Consider the following 27,611-nt stretch of genomic DNA (forward strand, 5'->3'; position numbering starts at 1 on the left):
TAAAGAGAGCCTTACCGGGATGTTTATCCCCATGATTGTAGTTAATACTTTCCCTACTTCTTGCCAGAACAGCTGGATTGCCGGACACCGCCAGAATAGATGGACATCATCTGCATTCTCCATGGCACACTTTGGGCACTGCCTCCTCTTACCGTTCCCCCATCTTTGCTAGCTTCTTTGGGGACCAGTAAGCCCTGTAAAAGGTAAACAAGTGATTTCTCCTAAGTGGAGCGACTTCACTGAGGACCAAAGCACAGCTGCAGATACTTGCCACAGAACAAAATGTCTACTATGCTTACTTTAACTGGCATTATGTCATCCTCCTCCAGTTATAGGCTTCTTTTGCTCCAGAACGTTGGACCATTGGCTCGAGACCTTGTCAATCGCATGTTGGATCAGCACACAGGAGTATTTCAATCTCACTGTTTCTTATTGGCTGTCCTTTGTCCGTCTTTGAAACTTATTTGGAAAGCTCAGGGAACTATTTTCTACCTGAAATCAGTCTGCAAACTGCGGGGAGCAAGTGATTGCAAAAGTGTCTTGATAGTAAATGCTACATAGGAAAGGAATGCTTTATTTTTAATCATGTTTATTTTTCAATCACTTTTGTCAGGACACACTTGCTAATGCTTCTGCATTGCTTGCCTATTGATTATATACATCCTGGCCACCTTGGAACGGTATTACGTTCCTTTGTTATTATAAAGCTTCTGATAATGGATGCTACAGAAAATAAAGCAATCTTCTTCTCTGTCATACCCATTTATCAGAAGCTTTTATCTGCCCCTTAGTACACTAGTGATGGCCTTTCTAAAGTTTCCCCACAGACAATGCAAACAGCAAAACTATTAACTTTGCCAGTTCTCCTTTTGAAATAGGTAATACTTTTGCTATCCTTTCTAAACACCCCAGTATTGTGCCTTTAACTGATGAATTTCAGGGAAAACCAAGCAATACGGATATCAAGGACCACGATTTACATGCAGTTTGCAGTATAGAAATGTAAGCACTCAATTAATCGAGTATCTATTAATGCAAATCTCTACATCCAAATTGTTCTTTCTAATTCTAGGTGTTCTACAGCAGCAGGGATGGCACCAAAATCCCGATGTTCATCGTTCATAAGAAGGGAATTAAACTAGATGGTTCTCATCCTGCATTCCTTTATGGATATGGTGGCTTTAACATATCTATCACTCCAAGCTACAGGTAAGCAGTGATTTATGTCTCAACAGCTGTTTTTCCTTCAATAGTCATGGATGACGTATTAGATCTCTTTAGCAAAACCATAGTGCACGTTACTTGCTGCAGCTGCAAGTCGTCCATGCCTCAGCTCACTGAGATATTCACCAATGGATCTCCAATATCTAAATTATTTTATTCCTACAAATTAATATTATGATAATATACATTTAAATACAAGAACCCAAAGCAAAGTCCACATCCTTGCTGTTTCCCACAATACTATTTGTTCGAGAAAGTTGGAGCCCTTGTTTCTCAGACACAGCATTTAGTATCCGATCAAACCATCTTAGCCTTTCTTTGTAAGTTTATTTATTTAAGTCAATGTGATCAATGTTTAAATATGGAGGCATTTTGTATCCAGTCTCTATCATTAGTTTACTTTTAACACATATACCAATTCCCAGTTGTCTATGCATTGTGGTAAAACACCTTCTTCAGAAGCACAGAATATTCACCTGAAACACAAAGGAATTATGTTTTAACAACTCAGTCTTAGGAATCTTAAAAACGTCTACCCTAAACCCCATATATAATTGAAACTAGTTTGTTTCAGTTAAGAGTTTTTTTTTGCGACAAAACACTATGCAGCACACTGATGTCAGTAGATTTCAAAATTAGTCATTTTACTTCACTAATGTTTTATACCTTTACTTCAGTTTTCTGTCAGTAGTGTTTGTTCTAGTCCTAATAGTAATAATAAAAATAAAAATGCATTCTAATGAAGATGTAAAATTATTCGTAAAAAAAAAATTCTGCCGTAATATTTCTGACCTTTGTAGACTTTCTTTAATATTTCAACCTCTTTTGTTTTTCAGTTTGACTACCAAAATTTGAAAGTAAATGTTTGTAATAGTATTTCAACATTCTTTGTAATGTCTTGCAACCAGACTTTTAACATGTTGTAATTTCATATCCGATATTTGTTCATTTCAACATGTCTTAATTTGTCTCTCCTTCATACCCACCACTTAAATGCTTTTCCTGTTCACCTCTTCAATTCATAATTACGAACTTGAAACATGTTTTATGTTTCCCTGTCTGTCTTGTCTGGTTGGACTGTGCTTGACCAAAGACTTTGGACCGGTTCATATAGGTTGTGCCTGGAAAATACCAGAATGAGTTCTATTTGCTTTCCATGATCGAGGAGAGACATTTGGGGCCTCATTTCGATGTCAGTCAGAAAGTATTCCGATTGACTCCTTGTCAGAATCGTTTCTGACTGACTCGGGTTTGGGGATTCCGACCGATTACGATGTTTTCGAACACCGTTCGGTCGGACTCCCATTGACTTTAATTAGAGCCTGTGTTGCGACTGACAACACAGGCTCCCATTGAAAAAAGAGGTGGTTGCGGAAAACCCTGCACCCTCGGAAGTTTTCAATCATCTGAATAACCAGGTGAAGTAGTAATTATGTCTGCAGCCTTTCGGATGAAACCTTCCTCAACCCAGTGTTTTGATCACGAGGTTTTCATTTTCAGACAACTTGAAACCATACTCATGAATACAGAAGTACAAACGGGGCCTTCCCTTGTGTTGTGTGAAAGTGCCCTCTGTCTGAAGAGCTGTTATCTCCTCTATGTGTCAACAAGCTGCGTGAAGAACTACTCACACCTGCATATAAATAGCCCATTCTGGCAGCATTCTCTCCTGGCCATCTGTAAACCGGCCCTTCTTAGGTGCAGCCGCCGCACAACTGGGCGCACTTATTTATTTATTTTTAGCAGGGGCAGGTTTCACTCTCCTCATCACCTAGATCGTTTGAAGGTCATTCATGTTCAACAAACTCCCTCAGGAGCTGCGGTTCGTTGGACGAAAAAAATCCATGGGCATTAGAAATGCAAAACTCCAGCTACCGTGGCACGAAGTGCATAGTAATGACCCTTGCTTACAGTATCAAAAGACGAAACTCTGCTTAGAGACGAGCAGACACTGTGCAGTAATTACTACCATTATTAACCGAGAAGGCATTACATCTCGAGTGCTGGGGATTAAACGAATCATCCATATAATAGCTAGACCAATAGATACTTTTCCAGTTGATTTTTAATGTTTGTTTTTCATTTTCGTTCCCTATATTTAGTAGCAACGTGATTTGGCCGCTTTTGTAAATTGAAATAATTGAAGGCGTTCGCATGTTAAGCAAGAACAGACTGGCAAGAGAAAGTGTCAGCATTTCATAAAACAAGGCCACTGCCGCGCACCGTGGTCTGGAGCAGCTACCGACAGCCTCCACTGGGACTAATTAGAATATGCAATTCGTTTATTCGGCTTCCTTTGCATATCCAGGAGCGAGGTCTGACGTCACGGTGCAGAAGCATGCCTATTGGTGCTGTCTCAAGAGAGGTGCTGTCCGGGCGCCAATGGAAACTGTTGCCAATCCATCACTGCAGCGCCTTCAGAGGTGGCCCTGCTGCCAAGCCGTCTTTCTCATCTATGACTGCAGTCACGCTGTGTCCACAGGACTGTTGCCACCTTCCCACTGCCCACTTCTCTTAAGGCTTTCAACATTACTGTACATTACTGCCTTGAAAACGTGCCCAGTTATTATCCTGTACTGCCCCTTCTTTGCACATACCCACTGCCTTTGAAATTACCCGGCACAGCCTCGTGCTGCTGGATATCCTCCTGCAGTAGAAGTCACTGCTTCAGCTGAAGCATTTCATTCAACTTATCAGCCAGCCCCCAACTTTAAATGTCTTAACCACAAGGGCCACAGCACATGCTGAATTAGGGTGACCAACTGGCATGGGTGCAAATTCAGGACAGTGGATGTAAAAATTCAAGACAAAGGTTCAAAATTCAGGATAAAAATTCTGAACAGGTCAAAATTCAGGACAAAAGGTAAGTTTTAAAGACACATCAGAGGAGGTTGTGCAATAGTTTATAAGTAAGTAAATAGACAACCACTAAAGTACAAGTAAAAAATAAGTTTATATTCGGTTGAGACAATTGTGCACTTAATGGTTTGTCAGTATACGCCCAGCTTTAAGCAAATGTGCAGGTCTTTTTGTGGTAACAAAACCGACCCCACCTTTCCAGCTCCCAGAGAAAACACCTGATGCCCGGTCTGACCAGTCTGGCCTTGCTACTACCCTCCAATGGCACCCATCATCTTCACATATACCCTCTCTCATGTGTATTTAATTTCTTCTAGAGTGCTACTAATCCCAAGTATGTGGGGCAGAGTGTTGGAGTGTGTTACAACACACACATATTATATAGAGAAAATCACTCATATAAATGTGAAAGTCAATGTATAGGAAATGTTGCTTAAGATAATGGGGATTGCAATGTGTAATCATACTTTCATCCATCATTCAGTCTTTCACCATTCATTCTGTCCTTCCATCTGTGTGCCCATCCATGTCCATATTCAACCATTTACAAACCTATCCATCACGTATTCTTCCATCCATCATTTCACACATCCATCCCTCAATCCACCCTTTTACTCATCCATTATCCATCCACCCTTTCACCCTATCCATCCGTGCACTCATCCATCCACTCTTCCACCCATCCATCAATTCATTCATCCATCCAGCCATTTTCCAGCCATCCTTTCACTTACTCATTCATCCATCCAGCCACTCATCCTTCCACCCATTTACCCGTTCAGTCATCCATTTACGCATCCCCCTTTCTCTTTCAATTCCCCTTTCACTTAACCATCCATCCATCCTTCCATCCACCCACCCATCCATCCACCCACCCATCCATCTACTCATCCACTCATGAATCCATCCATTGAACCTATCATTCATCCATACTTTCACTCATCCAGCCACCCATCCTTTCTCTCATCCATCCACCCTTTCACTCCTTCACTCATCTATCCATCTTTTTGTCCATCTACCCGCCCTTTCACTCACTAATCCAGCCTTCCATCCACCCTTTCACTCATCCGTCCATCCATTCTCCCTTTCACTTATCAATTCATCAATACACCCTTTCACTTATCAATTCATCAATCATCCATCATTTCACTCATCCATCCACCCATTCACTCGCCCATCATCCACCCTTTCACTCATCCATCCATTTCACTCATCTATCCAGCCATCCATCCACCCATCCCTTGACTTACTTACTCACCTTTCCCCATTAATTATGAGACACATCAAGAACTCCACCCTCGCTGTAGTTCCTAAAGTAAGGGGTCGGGTGGGGCAAGGTTCACTATGCTCCTGCACATAGACAATCCTAATAAGTGGAAGGCATGAGTCATGCATGATGCACAGTGCCTGGATGTGGGGCGACTGTGACATGGTGTTGTTTCCAGAGCTTTAAGTGGGATGAAAAAACTAGGGTGGTCTCTCCAAAAGGGTGTTCGATGTAATAAAATGCGTGGCTTAAAACACCTGAGCTAAAAATCTGTGCTTAATATAATGGGTCGCCCGACTGGTATTTTTGTTGCTTCTGTCACTGCACCCAGATATATAATACAACAAGTAACGTTACACCTAGAACAAGTAACATTATACCTACAACAAGCCAGAACTATTGGCTTTGTCAATGGTTGTTAGTTGCATAAAATAAAAAAACAGCAACCATGGCTGCTATACTATAACTATAATCCTTTCCTTTGAACTTCTTTTACTGCCTTCCTGTGGTTAACTGGATTCTCACCTAGCAGCAGCATGGGCGTTTTTGTACTTCATGTGACAGAATGCCCTGCCCTGGACCGAGGCTGGAGGAGGCCACCAAATGCTGTGCCAGCCCAGACTGACTTTTTGCCATTCTGTATGTGGCAATCAGCCCCACACAGAATGACAATGGGCGGGGTGGGGCTGCTCTTGTGCTCAGAGGAGTGCGAGGTGGCCCCATCGGGGAGCTGAGGACTTTTGCAGGAGAACAGCTCTGTTCCCTGAAAGGCCCAAAATTACGGGCAAAAGGTGTCTGTAAAAGGGATCCTCATAGACAACGGACGTGAGGTCCAGTTTGCGGACTGTCCGTGAAATTTACGGATGGTTGGTCACCCTATGTTGAATGTCTAAGCTACTTCTGGCTTTGAGCTGAGTGGCCAGCACACCCACAAGTTGTTCTCCCGTTAGCTGTTTCTGTGTCTGTTCCATTTGCAAATAGGTGTTTTCTGCATGGCAGATACCGTGAGTTATAGCGAATTTTATAGGTTTTACACTTTTTGACCCAGAAACCTAACTCGGACTTTAACTGTGCTTGTCCCACTGAATTTCATAGTTTTTTTATGATGTACTTACTTTACAACCTCAGCTGTGCATGGGATTCGCAAGAGGGGTGGAACACACAACCCCTGCTGCTCACAGCCATGCCATGCAAAGCAAAGGTTGAGTGCAGGGCTTTCTCCCTACCCGCTGTGGATGCATGACCCCACTGTGCACAGCCTTCATTTGTGTAATCCTTCAATGGATGCACATTTTGCTACTTTTCAGAATTCACAGACATTGGAAACCTACACCAGTCTCCGATTTCCAGGCATATTACTGGCAATCAAACACCCAAAGATTCATAGGAAGAATGCTTGCAAATAGTCTAACCACTAGCAATCCCCTAGTGGAGCATTTCACATTTTAGTTTTTTTTTGTCCACTGTGCCACTTTAGTCAGAAGGGATGGTTTACTGTTTGGCAGACAGGATGGTGGAGAACTTCACTACCTTCAATCTGCCCGCCAAATTTAGTGGTGTCTGCCAGCTCTGCTAACATGTCTGCATTGACAGGAGCCACCAACATGGTGGTTCCTGTCTTTGTAGAAAAAGTTTGATGTACAGCTTCGTCAAACATGGTGGCTGGCCGTAAGACCTTTCCAAAGTTTTTTTTTATTTAAAAAAAAAAAAAACTCCCATAGCAGGGATTTGTATTTGAAATCTAATGACGCCCCTCACCCTGGGAGCTTCGCCCCCAGGGTGTGGGGGTCTTATTTTCTTATTTGTTACTGTCCCTCACCCTTACTGCCATGCTATACCTTGAGGTGACGCAGAGTAAAGAAAAAAAAAAGCAAAGAACCCCCTCTCTGTCCCCTCTAAATAGGATGAGCGGTCGGATGGCTTACCTCTGATGGCACTTCGTCAATAGGGCAATAAGAGGACATGTTTTTAATGACTGAGCACATTTTTTGTTGTCTGCATAAAATTTGCAGGCTGCCTGACTCAAAATTAGATGGTCGGTCCTTGACTTTGGTTGGTAGGGTCTCTGTTGCAATGGAGTACCCGTCCACCACACACTAAATCAGCCTTATGTGAACAATCTCTTCCCGAACATTGGTCACTTTACCCATTCTCCCTGCTTTTTTCAGTTGAGAAATGTCAGATTCACACCCTCGAATCTCACTGACTAAGCACGTTCTGGGAAATGTAAAAATAAACAGCTAGCATATGGAACTTGAAACCTTCATTTACTGTGGATCATGCTCATTGATTTCTAGTCTTTAATGGCCACCTTTGACAAACCGAAAATTGTCTGATTATGGACAGTGTATTTTCAGACACAGAGCGTCTCTACCATGAGTCACTTGCTTTTAATACGTATTTTCCCTGGTGGGAATCAGTTCACGTACTCAACTCACAGTAGAATGCCTGGTGTTAACTGTTTTTTTATCCTTGTTTACGTTCTTCTGTCCTACATTTCCCTGCCTCTAAAAAGAAAACACTGCATGACTCCTTTAGTGACAAGCAACTTTATAGACCCTCTATAAACTCAGTTTTTCAAGTGTTGTGACACCATTGTGCAACTTTGTGATGCACACAATAGTTAAAGACACACAATTGATGAACGGAATGCAGAACAAATCAAAACATTCACCCCCAGTCAAGAGATCTGGGTTAAATCCATCATTCTTTTGCTCACCATGCCACCCCAGTTTAGACCTGGCCATATGCAAATCAGTCTTGACCCTGTGACTCATGGTAACACTCCAGCCCGAACTGCCAAGCCAGGTCCTCCCTGGACCAGAAAGAAGCATCCCGGGACCGATTTCGGGGTTTCACCCCTCTTCAGCCAGGATAGCTTAATTCCAGTGGCACAGTGAGCCCAAGACCCACGTCTGGGCATACCTGACACACTTAGGGCGAGAAAGCAAAAGACACACAATTGATGGACGTAATGCAGAACAAATCAAAACATTAACCCCCAGTCAAGAGATCTGGTCACCATGCCACCCCAGTTTAGACCTGGCCATATGCAAATCTTGACGCTGTGCCTCATGGGAACAGTCCAGCCCGAACTGCCAAGCCAGGTCCTCCCTGGACCAGAAACAAGCATCCCAGGACCGGTTTCTGGGGGTGAGTGCTGGCAATGTTTAACACTCCGTCCATCATCCCCTTTGATTTTACTTTGTTCGCCCTAAGTTGGCAGGGTATGCCCAGACTTGGGTCTCTTGCTCACTTTGGTTTTGCTTTGCACACAATAGTTATTTTGCACCTACACGGAAGGGCAGTACGTTTCTAAAGCCTCAGTTAAATGTCTATCGGCCACTGCATTTGGTATGGCAAATTAACTACCATTTTTAAGTGGAAGGTGGTCATATTTATAGATACACTGCAGTGGGTGCTGTGAGGTGAAAAAGCAGCATCTGGGGTCCCTGAGTTGACTTGGGTGGAGATTAACCACATGGATGCTGCACATATTCCTCTGCTGTGCTGGACAGCAATAAAAACATGTGTGGTCATGCACAGGAGCACTATACTGCATGACGAGCTGAGCTCGTCATGAGCATGGAAGGGGTTAACACATGGCTGGGCACTTATTCGGGTGACACAAAACTCCAGAAGTAAAATATTGATGCATTGTTTCTTTAAGAGGAAGTCTTTGACCTCTCTTAAACAGAGGGTGAATGTTGTCTCGCGGTCTTTGTGTAGGATGACATTCTATAACTTGCGTCTCTTACTGCATCCTTTTCACATGGGTTTTGTATTGAAAAGCAGGGTACTTTAGGTAATTTACACCATCCAGTAACTAGAAAGAGATATGGAATTTGTACTTGTTAAACCTTTTCGATAGTGCTATAGGGGATTTTTTCATAGGGAAATTAATGATTTAACTTGATTCTTAAATCTTTACTGTTTTTCAGTGTATCTAGACTCATTTTTATGAGGCACTTAGGAGGTGTTCTTGCTGTGGCAAACATCCGTGGAGGAGGTGAATATGGAGAGAACTGGCACAAAGGTATGGGATTCGTACAACGCAGATATATTGTCCTTCTGTATGTAACACATATGTGTTAATTAACTTTTTGAGTTGCTTTTGCCTTCTTTTTCACTGTAATAACTCGGCAGTGTTTGAAACAAACACTTGTGCATAACCTGGTGCTAAATCTTTCATAGAACTACATCATTCTGAGTTAGGGTTTTGTAAGTAACCAAGCGAGTGCCTCATGAAAACGACTGCAGGGAATGAGTTGCTTGTCAGTCTCCTCTTCCTGATGTGGTACAGGGCGCACAGTTCCTCCATTGACGTACACTCTGCTGGATGTCGGTGGGGCACTCAGGCTAATCAAATGTTGTTATATTCCTCAAATCAAACTGTTGCAGCAGGTGGAATCAAGAGTGTCGGGCATCTGGGTCATTTTTCTTGGAGATGCCTTCCTCCTGGAGTAGTGGAAATTATTGGTAAATAAAAATCAGCCACACCTAAAGTTGTAGGTTCATCAGTTGGTAAGATCAAATCTGTTATGAGGCTCTTCTTAACACTGAATGCAGTCAGAAAGCTCAGCGATTAACCCCTACGGTGCTCATGACGAGCTCAGCTCGTCATGAGGCACAGTGGAGTTGTGCTCATGACGAGCTGAGCTTGTCATGACTGCCGCGGAATGCCCACGCGGGGATAATTCCCCTGCTGTGCTGGGCGTTCCATTGTGTGGGCGGAGTCATGACAAGCTCAGCTCATCATGAGCACAGCTCCACTGTGGAGCATGACGAGCTGAGCTAGTCACGAGCACTACGGCACCGGGCGCGGCACCCTTCCCCCGCGCCGCGGGGGAATTAGCCCCGCGGCGAAGGGGTTAATGATATAAATTAATAATACCTTAGTTTCTGAGCCTTTTGAAGCTCTTTGTAGCATTGAAATCTTCCACCTCAGCAGCACCTCCTGAATCAGCATATCCTGTAGGAGGCGAGAGCGGGGAGGTTGCATTTGGTTGGAATCTCCACAGCCCTTATCCTTCACTCACTTGCTAATCTATGGGTGAGATGCTTGCAACGCTTTTCAGAAGGAGCACACTGACCCCATCCTTCTTCTTAACAGTGGGCCTCTTCAAAGTGCTAGGGAGGGAACAGACGTGCCAGGGTCTTCAGAGATTGTCTTAGAGGGAGGTGTTCTTTAGTTTAAGATGGATGTTAGAAATTGGGTTTCTGGTTAGCTAAGCCAAGCAGAACCCACCACTCTAATCAGGGCAAGGGAGTTACACACCCACGATAACCCCTGCTCACCCCCTTGGTAGCTTGGCAGAGCAGTCAGGCTTATCCCAGAGGCAATGTGTAAAGCATTTGTGCAATACACACTAGCGAGACTTCACACCAAGGTATATAAAAAATATACATCCTCTGTATTGTACACCAATATACATAAATCAATCCTGGCTTTACACACACATTACTTTGTAGAGAAATGAATTCTGAAATATGTCATCAGATTCCTGGTTATGCACCCAATTCACTTTGAATAAATAATGAAATATGCCATTAGACTACACAATTCACTTTGCTTTGAATGACAGTTACTAGGTAGTGTTGCCTGCATCACCGTGGACACATTCGTAGGCTTTTATGGGTAGCTCACCTCCCCGGCACCCTCCACGCTGTTCCTACAGAAGAAAAGGCAAAAAAGGATGGGCTCCACTATCCCAGCAGCGGGTTAATGAGCGGGGTGTGTGTGTGGTGCTGTGGGCAATCAACCCAGTGCCCCCAGACGGACCACGATGATGCTGCTCGCTCTCAGCAGTGTGGGGCTCAAAGCACTGGCTGCTCCAGCGAGCTCGGCCTTGTGTAGGCTCCCGACCCAGGGTCCGCGCTTACTTGCAAATGGGTCGAAGGCTGCGGGGGCTGCACTGACCTCAGCGGTCGCTAGAAAACGCTGGAAACTACGGACGTCACACCGGCCGCGCAGCCCTGGGAACTTATGCTTCTGGGGATGTAGAGAGTTTCCTCGCTGCTCTCTGTTTGATGGTGCGGCATCCTGCTGGGCGGGGTCGCGTTTTCCTTTCTCTGACTCCACTGGCTTCCGCAGGTTACCAGGCAATGCTGGGCGCTTTCGTAGCTCTTGGATGTCGTCCGCCCTGTGGGTCGGGCAGAACCTAGGGCCAGGGGCGTTTTGGAGAAGGAAAATATCAGCGCACAGTGCCTTCAGTCAGCAGTGTCCTCAAGCAACGGGGATTCCACTCAAGGACGGTACAGGGAGAACGTTTCCCCGCAATGAAGCTTCAAGAGGCTCAAGCAGTTTCAGTTTAGCCCAAACAAATGTGGAAACTTTGATTTTGAGTTTCCTTAAACAGGAGGGCAGCACACACAGGCCCTCAGAGATTCTTCACAAGCAGGATACCACAGCAGGGCAAAAAGAGTCAGTCCTTTTCCTGCACCACAGACATAAGCAGCAACTGCAGGCCAACCCCACACAGCACACAGCAATGGGGCAGTACTTCTCTTTACAGCTCTCCAGCTCTTCTTCGTGACAGGGTCCTTTTGTTCCTGGAAGTAATCTAAAGTCCTGGGGTTTTAGATGTAGTACTTATACCCCAAAATGTCTTTGTTCTCTTTGTGGCAAGGGTCTCTGAACCTAGTCCAAACCAGTTCTGCATTCACTGGTGCAGCATGACCACAGGGGGCGGAGACAGCATTGTGCAAAAGTAGACACAGCCTATTCAGGTGTAATCACAACTCCTCCCACTACTCTAAATGCAGACCAGGTCTAGTCAGGCCAGCGATGAGTCGGCAAGGCACACCTCAAACCCCCGTGACTGTCTAGAGTGATTGTACATCTTAGCTCCTGTCACTCACACACCAGATGCTGAATACACAAACAGCCAGAGGCACACAGAATGGTAAAGTAAGAAAATGCCCATTTTCTAAAAGTGGCATTTTCAAACACATGATTTACAAACCAACTTCACCAAAAGGTGTGTTAATAAATTCTGAGTTCAGAGAGTCTAAAGTTAATTTTCCTATCTAGTCCCTATTACAAGTTACACATGTAAAAATGTTACAGTGCAACTCCAATGATACGCCTATGGGACAGATAGCCTTTCAACAGTAAAAAACTAATTACACAGTATTTCACTATCAGGACATGTCACACACAGTAGTACATGTCCTACCTTTCACATACACTACGCCCTGTCCACGGGGTTACCTTGGGCCTACCTAAGTGGTGCCTTACATGTAAGGAAAGGGAAGGTTTGGGCATGGCAAGTGGGTGCACTTGTCAGGACAACTTGGGAGTTCACAACTGCGCACGCAGACACTACAGTGGTAGGTCTGAGATACATTACAGGGCTACTCATGTGGGTGTTACGGCAAGTGCTGCAAGCCCACTAGTAGCATTTGATTTATAGGCCTTGGCAAACACTGTGCACTTTACTAGGGACTTACCAGTAAATCAAATATGCCAATCGTGGATTACCAATCATTGTCAAAATGTATATAGAGAGTATATGCACTTTACCACTGATCAGCAGCCGTAAAGTGCCCAGAATCCTATAGCCAACAAAATCAGAGTCAGAAAAATAGGAGGCAAAAGTTTGGAAATAAACCTTTCAAATGAGTTAGGCCTAATATTGGAAGTGCGACTTTTAATCTTTTTCAGAGTGTGGCAAAGGGATGGGACAGACAGCATGCTGGTTCCTGCATTCCGGCGTGCTGGGCACTAGGGCAGTTGATGATTGAACCTTTGGAGTTTGGTGGGGCTCCCACTCTGGACTTGTATTCTGGACTAACTTGCACTCTTTCCGGGGCTGATCATACCATGCCCCTGAATCCCTCACAGGATTAGTGAAGGATAGACTCGCTGAGATCTTTGAAGGAGTGGCTATCCTGTACTTTTGGACTGGTCCTGTTGTAAGTCTTACCTTACGGACCACACTTTAAGTCTGCACTCCCCTGCTGCCCAACCTTTTGCCTTTTGCTCAGTGACTGTGCATTACAAGCTGCTAGTCTTTGCAGACTCTTGTTATGCACAGTCACATAGGAAGTGTCAAAAGGTTTGGCCGGGTGGGGAGTGCAGACAAAATGAAAGGTTTTTCGTGCTGGACCAATTGTGAAGACCCTATAGGTCAGTAGAACGCCTGGCCTGGACAGGAGGGCAGGTTAAGGCCTGAAGATCTAATCTGCTACTAAGGAAGAAAATCATAACTGCTAGAGGCTGTTGGAAGGCTTCAGGAAATCCTCATGAATCCTTAGGTGCCCACAAACCCCTCACTGTAGAAACAGCTGGATGGCAGAGGAAGCCCCCTGAAGCAAAACATGGTAAACCCTGTCAACATTCTCCACCAGGGTCCCAGTTATTGAAGTTTTTCTTGGCGACTTGAGTATAGCTGGAAAATATTTTGCACAGAGTACTCTGAGGGATGGGAGAATTCGGTTTCTTGAGTAATCCTCAGTGCAATTATGCTTTTCCATGGGTGAGCGTGGTGTCACCCTGGGGATCGAGGCATTGTTGCCTAAGTTAACCTTTAGCAGTGGGAAATCAGGAGATTAGTCTAGCAAACAGCAGGTTTCTGAAGGGTACATCTTCCAGGGTTTTATAAACACATCCTGGTTGTGGGGGTCTCCTGCCTCCCGACCACATCTTAGGAGAGGAAGCTGCTAAGGTAGTTGCTAAAGTGGGGAGAGCAGGAGAAGTGGACCTCTCTGCCTGCGAGCACCAGGAACATTGTTTGTTCCTCAAACCATAGTGAGAAATTGTGCTGGGAGAGTCGGAGAGTGAATATGGAGCAGCAAGGGAGCAGGGAGCTTTAGTTCACATATTGTGAAAAATGAATGTTTCTATACCTTGCTGAAGGCAATAGTCTTGCAGTTGTTATTAAAAAAATGTGCATCAACAAAATATATAGGCATGGTACATTGATTGTGAATATGTTGACAAAGACACTAGCATGCCTTTTTCATAGAGAGAAAACGTGTTCTGCTGTTGAGCACATTGTCACATGCTACCTCACATATAAAGGCACCAGACTGGATTCAGAGGCTTAGTTGCATTAGAGCACATTAATTACACCCTGGTAATTCAGCCAGGCTGCTTTTAGGAAAGTTCCAAATTGTATTTCTATCCACAAACTTGACATGTTTTTAATTTTGTGCATATTATTGAGTTGTGTATGCATTAAACTATTTTCCCTTTTAATGAAAATGCACTGACTGTACAGTGTTACACTTAGTGTTATTTTATATACGGATGGGTTCTGAGTTTCTAGTCTGCAGCACCTCCTTGATTCCTAACTAACTGAGCATAAGCATGCCCTGTTCCTATTTAGAAGTCAGAGACCATATTATAAACAGTTCTTCTATAAAGACCACTGGGCCAGATGGGGTCCTTATGGGCCACTTTAAAATTAAAATCTATCTTTGGGCTCCTAGTGTCACCAGAGTCTTTAACGCAGTGAGTGAGTCAAGGATCCCTGAATATTGCTCTGAATCGATTAACGCTCCAGTTCATAAAAAAGGTGATAGAGGAGACACATGTTGCTATTGTCCAATTTCATTGATCGACTCTTTCGTAAAAATATCGGGAAGGGAAAAACGTATACTAAATTGGGCAGAGGGGAGAGGGATTATTTTCAGATGTCCAATATGGTTTTAGATTAGGTTTGGGCACCATAGAGCGCAATACCGTAATCTACAGATATTGATCGAGAAGTACACCGTGGTGAAAAGGGGTTTCCTTCACTTGGCTTTTATGGACTTCAGCTCGGCATTTGCCCGTGTTAATATGCCAAAGCTGTGATCCATACTTGCCGATATGGGAGTAGACTCAGTCATCTTATCCTTTCGTTTGCATTGTGACCTCAACGCTAGAGATCAGTACAACACAAAGGGGAATTGCACTGCCTCCTTTAGTTTGTCTAAGGGAATCAGACTGGGCTGTGCATTAGCTCTGATTCTATTTATTGTCTACATTAATGATTTAGATTGCATTGTTGCTGCTAGACTTTAAGATGTCCCTCGGGTTACTAGGCATCTGTTGCCGATTTTATTGTATGCAGATGATTCTGGTCTATTGGCTAGGACCACTAATGCATTAAAATAACTACTGGAAGGATTTGTCTCTTATATGGATGCCTGAAACCTTAGCACCAATTTTAATAAGATTCATCATGGTCACAGGCAATAAGTTGGGTAAATCAAGAGATTTCATTGTAAAGGGTCACGGTATAGAGAAGGCTGGCCTTTGATAATCGATCATCTTGAATGAGCTGATAACACTTAAGCAAAGTTCATTTGTACATTCATTGTCTTCTGTTTTTAATTTTTACCAGGAATTGTGAGAGAAACATATTCTGCATATGCTAACTTTGTATGAATCTGAATGCATTTCTGCTCTTATGGTGCAGGTGTTTGGGTATATATTAATCCTGGCCCGTTACAGAGAGGAGAAAACAAATTCTGCAGGCGGCTACTGTTCAAACAACTCTTGTCACGAGGAGCTTGGGATTCCCTACTTGACAGACAGAATTCATCTTTAACCTATCTTATTATGGGTATCTGTAGCAGTCCGTGTGCCACTTTAAGTAGGCAGAATATTAAAGAGCTTTTATCAATGGATCAATGGAGAGCCATGGTAAATCAAGATGGCTCAGTAATGTCCAATCCCTCTGTTCAGTTAGGTAGAGCGAATCTATGTGATTCTCTAGAGTCCATCACTAAGACGGACAAGATATGGGTAAAGACTACCTTTTATCAATTTAGACGTCAGGAGAAAGAAATTATCGAGCAGACAGAATCAATAGTAAAATCATATAGTGTGGTTAAACGACCCCTAAAATAGAACCATATCTCCAGAACATCTTTGATTCTTAGGATCTGTTTCTATTAACACAAAGGTATTAATAGGTACATGTCCTAATGGGATGGGATCTTAAATGAAATCGTATATCATCTCAGTTTCCCTCTTGTCAGAAGTCCATCAGTCAGTGTGTGTTGCTAACCTTGTGAATGTATATTCTCACAAAACACCTTGTACTTTGTTTTTTTTGCTAATTTTGATGTGGGTCCACGCAAGACGTTTCTTATACCTATTCTAATTAATGCAAATTTTGCACAATGTAGGCCTGCACTTTTATATTTACAGATGGCTGCCTGCCGCCTCGTTGGTTTGTTTTGCTGTTAGTTGGTATTTAACTGCTGTTATTGGAATTAGGATTTTTTTTATATCTAATCGTGATGTCTAGGTTTGTATATGCTGGTTTGAGATGCATATTGTTATGGTAAAAGTATTATATGTTTTCAGCAAAATGTTGAAATGTAATTTGCAGTGGATTGTCTCTTTTTATTTGTTGTGTTATCTGTATGCTTTGATTGTTATTTATACCACACATATGAATGCAAACCGAATGTGACCTAAACTAGGAATTAACTATTTTAATGCAGAACTTTATATTAAATACTGTTAATTTGTAGGCAGGCTCGCATGCAGTATCTTTCCGAAGTACGCTTTGTGGTCACCAGTCAAGACACTTGGCTTATGCAGACTACACCAATATGAGTGGGGTGGAGAATAGATATGCATTCGCATGTCATAGATGGTGACTCACTGTGTCCGAGTTTCTGGCATGTGACACTGTGTAAAAGTCTCCAGATTGCTGGTTTTTGTCACAGTTACACATATGAGTTGAGGGCGGGAAACTAGATGTTCTCATGGTAGCACCATGGAATGTGGTATTGCTTGTGTTGGGAACACCTAAACAGTCTTAACTTTATGATTATTACAAACGCTTGCAGTGTTTTATTACGCAGTGTACGTCTAAACGTAAGGAGTTGTTAATTAAAAGTGTTGGGAGGACCCCAAACAAAGGCAAGCATCAGCAAAGCCAATACGTCTTGCCTATGTGAGATCTATAAGCTTTGTATGGTAAGCCGTATCTGATCGAAACTTTTAGCTGCAGTTTCCTTACCTTAGATTATTCCGCAGGCATCAGACTAGATCAGAAATTTTCTAACAGGACCCCTGTGCACCAGTAGATAGCGTAATTCTGCTCTACATCGACGGTGGCAAATGTGACTATCACAGTGCCTATATAGGCGCCACCCCAGCCCGCTGACAGCACTTCTGGTTTTTACCTCCCCAGTTAGCACAGATCTAGAGACAGCTACCCCTAGTCTTTATTGGCTAACTTTTTTCTCAACTTTTGTCAAGGCTTTTTTGAGATTTCACCTCTTGGTATGTTAGGGATGTCTCTTAAGAATCTCACAGGTTTCGAGCAATGTGGCGTCTGTCACTGGCAGATGTCTGTGACAGACCAGCATCTGGTTGGCTCTGATGTTTGGAGCAGGACTACAGCTCCAAGGCCTGTGAGGATTGATGTGCCATGAACACCCAGGCACTGACGAAACAGTCCCTCAAGCTCCTCGCCACCCAACGTACAGTGACCCCATGATCCAGGCCATGGAGAAGGTCCTGGGACCTGTTGTGGAGCTGCTCCATATGGTCTTCGTCTCGATTCCGGTCCTTGGGTAAATAACAACAAGCATTAGGAATGCATTAGGGCTCGGGTTTGTTTTAAGTTAGAGATAATGGCATTGTAAATGGCAATGTGTTTTAGGCACTCTGCACTACCACTCTGCACTCTGCACTACCACTCTGCACTACCACTCTGCACTCTGCACTACCACTCTGCACTACCACTCTGCACTCTGCACTACCACTCTGCACTACCACTCTGCACTCTGCACTACCACTCTGCACTACCACTCTGCACTGCCACTCTGCACTGCCACTCTGCACTACCACTCTGCACTCTGCACTGCCACTCTGCACTGCCACTCTGCACTGCTGCACTGCCACTCTGCCCTCTGCACTGCCACTCTGCACTACCACTCTGCCCTCTGCACTGCCACTCTGCACTACCACTCTGCACTACCACTCTGCACTGCCACTCTGCACTGCCACTCTGCACTGCCACTCTGCACTACGCACTGCCACTCTGCACTCTGCACTGCCACTCTGCACTACGCACTGCCACTCTGCACTACGCACTGCCACTCTGCACTACCACTCTGCACTGCCACTCTGCACTGCCCCTCTGCACTCTGCACTACGACTCTGCACTGCCACTCTGCACTGCCACTCTGCACTGCCACTCTGCACTGCCACTCTGCACTACGCACTACCACTCTGCACTACGCACTACCACTCTGCACTACGCACTACCACTCTGCACTGCCACTCTGCACTATGCACTACCACTCTGCACTGCCACTCTGCACTACGCACTACCACTCTGCACTACGCACTACCACTCTGCACTGCCACTCTGCACTACGCACAACCACTCTGCACTGCCACTCTGCACTACGCACTACCACTCTGCACTGCCACTCTGCACTACGCACTACCACTGCACTACGCACTACCACTCTGCACTCTGCACTCTGAACTACCACTCTGCACTACGCACTACCACTCTGCACTACGCTCTACCACTCTGCACTACGCACTACCACTCTGCACTGCCACTCTGCACTACGCACTACCACTCTGCACTGCCACTCTGCATTACGCACTACCACTCTGCACTGCCACTCTGCACTACGCACTACCACTACGCACTACCACTCTGCACTACGCACTACCACTCTGCACTGCCACTCTGCACTACGCACTACCACTCTGCACTGCCACTCTGCACTACGCACTACCACTCTGCACTACCACTCTGCACTGCCACTCTGCACTACGCACTGCCACTCTGCACTACACACTGCCACTCTGCACTACGCACTGCCACTCTGCACTGCCACTCTGCACTCTGCACTGCCACTCTGCACTCTGCACTGCCACTCTGCACTCTGCACTGCCACTCTGCACTGCCACTCTGCACTACCACTCTGCACTACCACTCTGCACTACGCACTACCACTACGCACTACCACTCTGCACTACGCACTACCACTCTGCACTACGCACTACCACTCTGCACTGCCACTCTGCACTACGCACTACCACTCTGCACTACGCACTACCACTCTGCACTGCCACTCTGCACTACGCACTACCACTCTGCACTGCCACTCTGCACTACGCACTACCACTCTGCACTGCCACTCTGCACTACGCACTACCACTCTGCACTACGCCTCTGCACTACGCCTCTGCACTCTGCACTACGCCTCTGCACTCTGCACTACGCCTCTGCACTCTGCACTACGCCTCTGCACTCTGCACTACGCCTCTGCACTCTGCTCTACGCCTCTGCACTACGCCTCTGCACTCTGCACTGCCACTCTGCACTACGCACTACCACTCTGCACTGCCACTCTGCACTACGCACTACCACTCTGCACTACGCACTACCACTCTGCACTACGCCTCTGCACTCTGCACTACGCCTCTGCACTACGCCTCTGCACTCTGCACTACGCCTCTGCACTACGCCTCTGCACTACGCACTACGCCTCTGCACTACGCACTACCACTCTGCACTACGCCTCTGCACTACGCCTCTGCACTCTGCACTACCTCTCTGCACTACGCACTATGCCTCTGCACTCTGCACTACGCCTCTGCACTACGCACTACCACTCTGCACTACGCACTACCACTCTGCACTACGCCTCTGCACTACGCACTACGCCTCTGCACTCTGCACTACGCCTCTGCACTACACCTCGCACTACGCCTCTGCACTACGCCTCTGCACTCTGCTCTACGCCTCTGCACTACGCCTCTGCACTCTGCACTGCCACTCTGCACTACCACTCTGCACTGCCACTCTACACTACGCACTACCACTCTGCACTATGCCTCTGCACTACGCCTCTGCACTCTGCACTACGCCTCTGCACTCTGCACTACGCCTCTGCACTACGCACTACGCCTCTGCATTACGCACTACGCCTCTGCACTACGCCTCTGCACTACGCCTCTGCACTACGCCTCTGCACTCTGCACTACGCCTCTGCACTACGCCTCTGCACTACGCCTCTGCACTACGCCTCTGCACTACGCCTCTGCACTCTGCACTACGCCTCTGCACTACGCACTATGCCTCTGCACTACGCACTACCACTCTGTACTACGCACTACCACTCTGCACTACGCCTCTGCACTACGCACTACCACTCTGCACTACGCCTCTGCACTACGCACTACCACTCTGCACTACGCACTACCACTCAGCACTACGCCTCTGCACTACGCCTCTGCACTACGCCTCTGCACTCTGCACTACGCCTCTGCACTATGCACTACCACTCTGCACTACGCCTCTGCACTACGCCTCTGCACTACGCACTACCACTCTGCACTACGCCTCTGCACTACGCACTACCACTCAGCACTACGCCTCTGCACTACGCACTATGCCTCTGCACTACTCCTCTGCACTCTGCACTATGCCTCTGCACTACGCACTACCACTCTGCACTGCGCACTACGCCTCTGCACTACGCCTCTGCACTACGCACTACCACTCTGCACTACGCCTCTGCACTACGCACTACCACTCTGCACTACGCCTCTGCACTACGCACTACCACTCTGCACTACGCCTCTGCACTACGCACTACGCCTCTGCACTACACCTCTGCACTACATACTACCACTCTGCACAACGCACTACCACTCTGCACTACGCCTCTGCACTACGCACTACCACTCTGCACTACCACTCTGCACTACGCCTCTGCACTACGCACTACCACTCTGCACTACGCCTCTGCACTACGCACTACGCCTCTGCACTACGCCTCTGCACTCTGCACTACGCCTCTGCACTCTGCACTACGCCTCTGCACTATGCACTACCACTCTGCACTATGCACTACCACTCTGCACTACGCACTACCACTCTGCACTACGCACTACCACTCTGCACTACGCACTACCACTACGCACTACCACTACGCACTACGCCTCTGCACTACGCACTACCACTCTGCACTACGCCTCTGCACTACGCACTACCACTCTGCACTACGCCTCTGCACTACGCACTACCACTCTGCACTACGCCTCTGCACTACGCACTACCACTCTGCACTACGCCTCTGCACTCTGTACTATGCCTCTGCACTACGCACTACCACTCTGCACTACGCCTCTGCACTACGCCTCTGCACTCTGCACTACGCACTACGCCTCTGCACTACGCCTCTGCACTACGCACTACGCCTCTGCACTACGCCTCTGCACTACGCCTCTGCGCTACGCCTCTGCGCTACGCCTCTGCGCTACGCCTCTGCACTACGTCTCTGCACTACGCCTCTGCACTACGCACTACGCCTCTGCACTACGCCTCTGCACTACGCACTACCACTCTGCACTACGCACTACGCCTCTGCACTACGCACTACCACTCTGCACTACGCCTCTGCACTACGCCTCTGCACTACGCACTACCACTCTGCACTACGCCTCTGCACTACGCACTACCACTCTGCACTACGCCTCTGCACTACGCACTACCACTCTGCACTACGCCTCTGCACTACGCCTCTGCACTACGCACTACCACTCTGCACTACGCACTACCACTCTGCACTACGCACTACCACTCTGCACTACACACTACGCCTCTGCACTACGCACTACCACTCTGCACTACGCACTACCACTCTGCACTACGCATCTGCACTACCACTCTGCACTACGCCTCTGCACTACGCCTCTGCACTACGCACTACGCCTCTGCACTACGCACTACGCCTCTGCACTACGCACTACCACTCTGCACTACGCCTCTGCACTACGCACTACGTCTCTGCACTCTGCACTACGCCTCTGCACTCTGCACTACGCCTCTGCACTACGCCTCTGCACTACGCACTACGCCTCTGCACTCTGCACTACGCCTCTGCACTCTGCACTACGCCTCTGCACTCTGCACTACGCCTCTGCACTCTGCACTACGCCTCTGCACTACGCACTACGCCTCTGCACTCTGCCTCTGCACTATGCACTACCACTTTACACTACGCACTACCACTCTGCACTACGCACTACCACTCTGCACTACGCACTACCACTCTGCACTCTGCACTACCACTACGCACTACCACTCTGCACTACGCACTACCACTCTGCACTACCACTCTGCACTACCCCTCTGCACTACGCACTACCACTCTGCACTAGGCCTCTGCACTACGCACTACCACTCTGCACTACGCCTCTGCACTACGCACTACCACTCTGCACTACGCCTCTGCACTACGCACTACGCCTCTGCACTACGCCTCTGCACTACTCACTACGCCTCTGCACTACGCCTCTGCACTCTGCACTACGCCTTCTGCACTACGCCTCTGCACTACGCACTACCACTCTGCACTACGCCTCTGCACTACGCACTACCACTCTGCACTACGCACTACCACTCTGCACTATGCCTCTGCACTACGCACTACCACTCCGCACTACGCCTCTGCACTACACCTCTGCACTACGCACTACCACTCTGCACTACGCCTCTGCACTACGCACTACCACTCTGCACTACGCCTCTGCACTACGCACTACCACTCTGCACTACGCCTCTGCACTACACCTCTGCACTACGTACTACCACTCTGCACTACGCACTATGCCTCTGCACTATGCCTCTGCGCTACGCACTACCACTTTGCACTACGCCTCTGCACTACGCACTACCACTCTGCACTACGCCTCTGCACTACGCCTCTGCACTACGCACTACCACTCTGCACTACGCACTACCACTCTGCACTACGCACTACCACTCTGCACTACGCACTACCACTCTGCACTACGCCTCTGCACTACGCCTCTGCACTACGCCTCTGCACTACGCCTCTGCACTCTGCACTACGCCTCTGCACTATGCACTACCACTCTGCACTATGCACTACCACTCTGCACTACGCACTACCACTCTGCACTACGCACTACCACTCTGCACTATGCCTCTGCACTACGCACTACCACTCTGCACTACGCACTACCACTCTGCACTACCACTCTGCACTACGCCTCTGCACTACGCACTACGCCTCTGCACTACGCCTCTGCACTACGCACTACCACTCTGCACTACGCCTCTGCACTACGCACTACCACTCTGCACTACGCCTCTGCACTACGCACTACGCCTCTGCACTACGCCTCTGCACTCTGCACTACGCCTTCTGCACTACGCCTCTGCACTACGCACTACCACTCTGCACTACGCCTCTGCACTACGCACTACCACTCTGCACTACGCACTACCACTCTGCACTACGCCTCTGCACTACGCCTTTGCACTATGCCTCTGCACTACGCACTACCACTCTGCACTACGCCTCTGCACTACGCACTACCACTCTGCACTACGCCTCTGCACTACGCACTACCACTCTGCACTACGCCTCTGCACTACGCACTACCACTCTGCACTACGCCTCTGCACTACACCTCTGCACTACGCACTAGCACTCTGCACTACGCACTATGCCTCTGCACTATGCCTCTGCACTACGCACTACCACTCTGCACTACGCACTACGCCTCTGCACTACGCCTCTGCACTACGCACTACCACTCTGCACTACGCCTCTGCACTACCACTACCACTCTGCACTACGCACTACCACTCTGCACTACGCACTACCACTCTGCACTACGCACTACCACTCTGCACTATGCGCTACCACTCTGCACTACGCACTACCACTCTGCACTACGCACTACCACTCTGCACTACGCACTACGCCTCTGCACTACGCACTACGCCTCTGCACTACGCACTACGCCTCTGCACTACGCCTCTGCACTACGCCTCTGCACTCTGCACTACGCCTCTGCACTATGCACTACCACTCTGCACTACGCACTACCACTCTGCACTACGCACTACCACTCTGCACTACGCCTCTGCACTACGCACTACCACTCTGCACTACGCACTACGCCTCTGCACTACGCACTACCACTCTGCACTACGCACTACCACTCTGCACTACGCACTACCACTCTGCACTACGCCTCTGCACTACGCCTCTGCACTACGCACTACCACTCTGCACTACGCCTCTGCACTACGCACTACCACTCTGCACTACGCCTCTGCACTACGCCTCTGCACTATGCACTACGCCTCTGCACTCTGCACTATGCCTCTGCACTACGCACTATGCCTCTGCACTACGCACTACCACTCTGCACTACGCCTCTGCACTACGCACTACCACTCTGCACTACGCCTCTGCACTCTGCACTACGCCTCTGCACTACGCACTACGCCTCTGCACTACGCCTCTGCCCTACGCCTCTGCACTACGCCTCTGCACTCTGCACTACACCTCTGCACTACGCACTACGCCTCTGCACTACGCCTCTGCACTACGCACTATGCCTCTGCACTATGCCTCTGCACTACGCACTACGCCTCTGCACTACGCCTCTGCACTACGCCTCTGCACTACGCCTCTGCACTACGCCTCTGCACTACGCACTACCACTCTGCACTACGCACTATGCCTCTGCACTACGCCTCTGCACTACGCACTACCACTCTGCACTACGCCTCTGCACTATGCACTACCACTGCACTACGCACTATGCCTCTGCACTACGCCTCTGCACTACGCACTACCACTCTGCACTACGCCTCTGCACTACGCCTCTGCACTACGCACTACCTCTCTGCACTACGCCTCTGCACTACGCACTACACCTCTGCACTATGCACTACCACTCTGCACTACGCACTACCACTCTGCACTACGCCTCTGCACTACGCACTACGCCTCTGCACTACGCACTACCACTCTGCACTACCACTCTGCACTACGCACTACGCCTCTGCACTACGCCTCTGCACTACCACTCTGCACTACGCACTACGCCTCTGCACTACGCACTACGCCTCTGCACTACGCACTACGCCTCTGCACTACGCCTCTGCACTCTGCACTACGCCTCTGCACTCTGCACTACGCCTCTGCACTCTGCACTACGCCTCTGCACTCTGCACTACGCCTCTGCACTCTGCACTACGCCTCTGCACTCTGCACTACGCCTCTACACTCTGCACTACGCCTCTGCACTATGCACTACGCCTCTGCACTACGCACTAGCACTCTGCACTACGCACTACCACTCTGCACTACGCCTCTGCACTACGCACTACCACTCTGCACTTTGCACTACCACTACGCACTACCACTCTGCACTACGCACTACCACTTTGCACTACGCCTCTGCACTATGCACTACCACTCTGCACTACGCCTCTGCACTACGCACTACCACTCTGCACTACGCCTCTGCACTACGCACTACCACTCTGCACTACGCCTCTGCACTACGCACTACGCCTCTGCACTACGCCTCTGCACTACGCACTACGCCTCTGCACTACGCCTCTGCACTCTGCACTACGCCTCTGCACTACGCACTACCACTCTGCACTACGCACTACCACTCTGCACTACGCACTACGCCTCTGCACTACGCACTACCACTCTGCACTACGCCTCTGCACTACGCACTACCACTCTGCACTACGCCTCTGCACTACGCACTACCACTCTGCACTACGCCTCTGCACTACGCCTCTGCACTACGCACTACCACTCTGCACTACGCACTACGCCTCTGCACTACGCCTCTGCACTACGCACTACCACTCTGCACTACGCCTCTGCACTACGCCTCTGCACTATGCACTACCACTCTGCACTACGCCTCTGCACTACGCACTATGCCTCTGCACTACGCCTCTGCACTCTGTACTACGCCTCTGCACTACGCCTCTGCACTACCACTCTGCACTACCACTCTGCACTACGCACTACCACTACGCACTACGCCTCTGCACTATGCACTACCACTCTGCACTACGCCTCTGCACTACGCACTACGCCTCTGCACTACGCCTCTGCACTACGCACTACCCCTCTGCACTACGCACTACCACTCTGCACTACGCCTCTGCACTATGCCTCTGCACTATGCACTACCACTGTGCACTACGCCTCTGCACAACGCACTACCACTCTGCACTACGCCTCTGCACTCTGCACTACGCCTCTGCACTACGCACTACGCCTCTGCACGACGCCTCTGCACTACGCCTCTGCAATTTGCCTCTGCACTACGCCTCTGCACTACACACTACGCCTCTGCACTACGCCTCTGCACTACGCCTCTGCACTACGACTCTGCACTACGCACTACGCCTCTGCACTACGCCTCTGCACTACGCACTACCACTCTGCACTACGCCTCTGCACTACGCCTCTGCACTACGCACTACCACTCTGCACTACGCACTATGCCTCTGCACTACCACTCTGCACTACGCACTACGCCTCTGCACTACGCCTCTGCACTACGCACTACCACTCTGCACTACGCCCTACCACTCTGCACTACGCACTACCACTCTGCACTACGCCTCTGCACTACGCACTACCACTATGCACTACGCCTCTGCACTACCACTCTGCACTACGCCTCTGCACTACCACTACGCCTCTGCACTACGCACTACGCCTCTGCACTACGCACTACCACTCTGCACTACGCACTACCACTCTGCACTACGCCTCTGCACTATGCACTACCACTCTGCACTACGCCTCTGCACTACGCACTACCACTCTGCACTACGCCTCTGCACTACGTGCAAATACAAACACACAGAACAGACCGCCAAATGAATGGACTGCCGTGCGCGTAAGGTAAATGTTAAACGCGCGCATGATACATGCAATGCAATGGTGAACGCGCTCGCACCATCTGGATTGCATTACACGGGCACTCTGACATCTCCTAATTAAGATTAATAAGTCTGCCGTGCGCGAAACCGCCGAAAATATGCCAAATCGGGCACGCGTAAATTACATATAGCCTATCACGTCAACGCTACTAAATAGACAGCACAGCGAAGACGAATCACTAGGCAGATGCCATAAAAAACTAAGGAATGTGCCAGCCGACCCCTTTCTGAATTCTTTTTTTTTTTTTGAACGCATAAGAGCTCGGAAGCTCCGCCCCCCACTTCGTGGAGGCGTAGGCCCGAGCCCTAAAAAAGAAGTTGTTGAAAAGCTCTTCGATTTCTCACGCTAGTCCAAATTTATGGACCTGACATAAGAGCGTTGGCACTCGAGGCATCGTTCTGCGGTGGAGCCTGTGCCGGGGGTTGGCTCAGCGCCTACCAGAGTTTCCTAGAGCTGGAGAGACCCCCACCCAACTTAAGAAGTTTTAGGAGGCAGTGAACCTCATATTTATTTGGTCAGCCCT

At 48.2% G+C, this 27,611-nt stretch overlaps 1 protein-coding gene across 2 annotated transcripts in view; it reads left to right on the plus strand.

Annotated features, from left to right (window-relative positions):
- PREP (prolyl endopeptidase) overlaps nt 1-27,611 on the plus strand; it is an 821,567-nt gene that overhangs the window by 704,398 nt on the left and 89,558 nt on the right. For both annotated transcript variants that reach the window (XM_078648442.1, XM_078648443.1), the window contains exons 11-12: nt 1,073-1,209; nt 9,292-9,386. In XM_078648442.1, coding sequence (XP_078504568.1) covers nt 1,073-1,209; nt 9,292-9,386 — 232 coding nt within the window. The remainder of the gene's footprint in view (nt 1-1,072; nt 1,210-9,291; nt 9,387-27,611) is intronic.

This window comes from Lissotriton helveticus, chromosome 6 (assembly GCF_964261635.1).
Source record: "Lissotriton helveticus chromosome 6, aLisHel1.1, whole genome shotgun sequence".
Classification (NCBI taxonomy): domain Eukaryota; kingdom Metazoa; phylum Chordata; class Amphibia; order Caudata; family Salamandridae; genus Lissotriton; species Lissotriton helveticus.